Below are 454 nucleotides of genomic sequence, written 5' to 3'. Positions count from 1 at the left end.
TTGTATGAATCATAAAACGGTAACCTGTTATCATCTCACCTGCAGCTGTCTCTCGTTTCTGTTCTATCTGGTCATCAACCAGTATGCTTTGCCGTTCCTTCAGGTACTTGATTAACTTGTCCAGGTCGCCCATGGAGAGCGGACGCGAGTCGAGTAAATCACAGATCAAAATGCGAATATCTCGGGGCACAACTTCACGAATATTCCGTTGACGGGCTTTCTTGACATATTCTCCAAAATTTTGTTCAATTAAACGCAAAGCATCATCAACCGGCATGTTGCGGTGCTCTGTGCAAAACGAAAGAGTATGTTATGCCAGGGATCAGAGCTGCAGGCTCATGGAGGAAAACTTTTCCCTTAATGATTAAAAAATGCAAAAAACTTCCCATCTGAAAAGCTAACAAAGTTATTAAATTAAATGACAGGTCCTTTTGCGGTGTCAACCACTGCCTGA

At 42.5% G+C, this 454-nt stretch overlaps 1 protein-coding gene across 1 annotated transcript in view; it reads right to left on the bottom strand.

Annotated features, from left to right (window-relative positions):
- LOC119588701 (nuclear receptor coactivator 5-like) overlaps nt 1–454 on the bottom strand; it is a gene marked incomplete in the record, with an annotated part of 28,627 nt that overhangs the window by 8,522 nt on the left and 19,651 nt on the right. The window contains 1 exon segment of the mRNA XM_037937339.1: nt 40–288. Within this exon segment, the coding sequence (XP_037793267.1) occupies nt 40–288 (249 nt within the window).

Source organism: Penaeus monodon, chromosome 24 (genome assembly GCF_015228065.2).
Source record: "Penaeus monodon isolate SGIC_2016 chromosome 24, NSTDA_Pmon_1, whole genome shotgun sequence".
Lineage (NCBI taxonomy): Eukaryota > Metazoa > Arthropoda > Malacostraca > Decapoda > Penaeidae > Penaeus > Penaeus monodon.
This window is presented reverse-complemented; position numbering and strand designations above follow the sequence as displayed.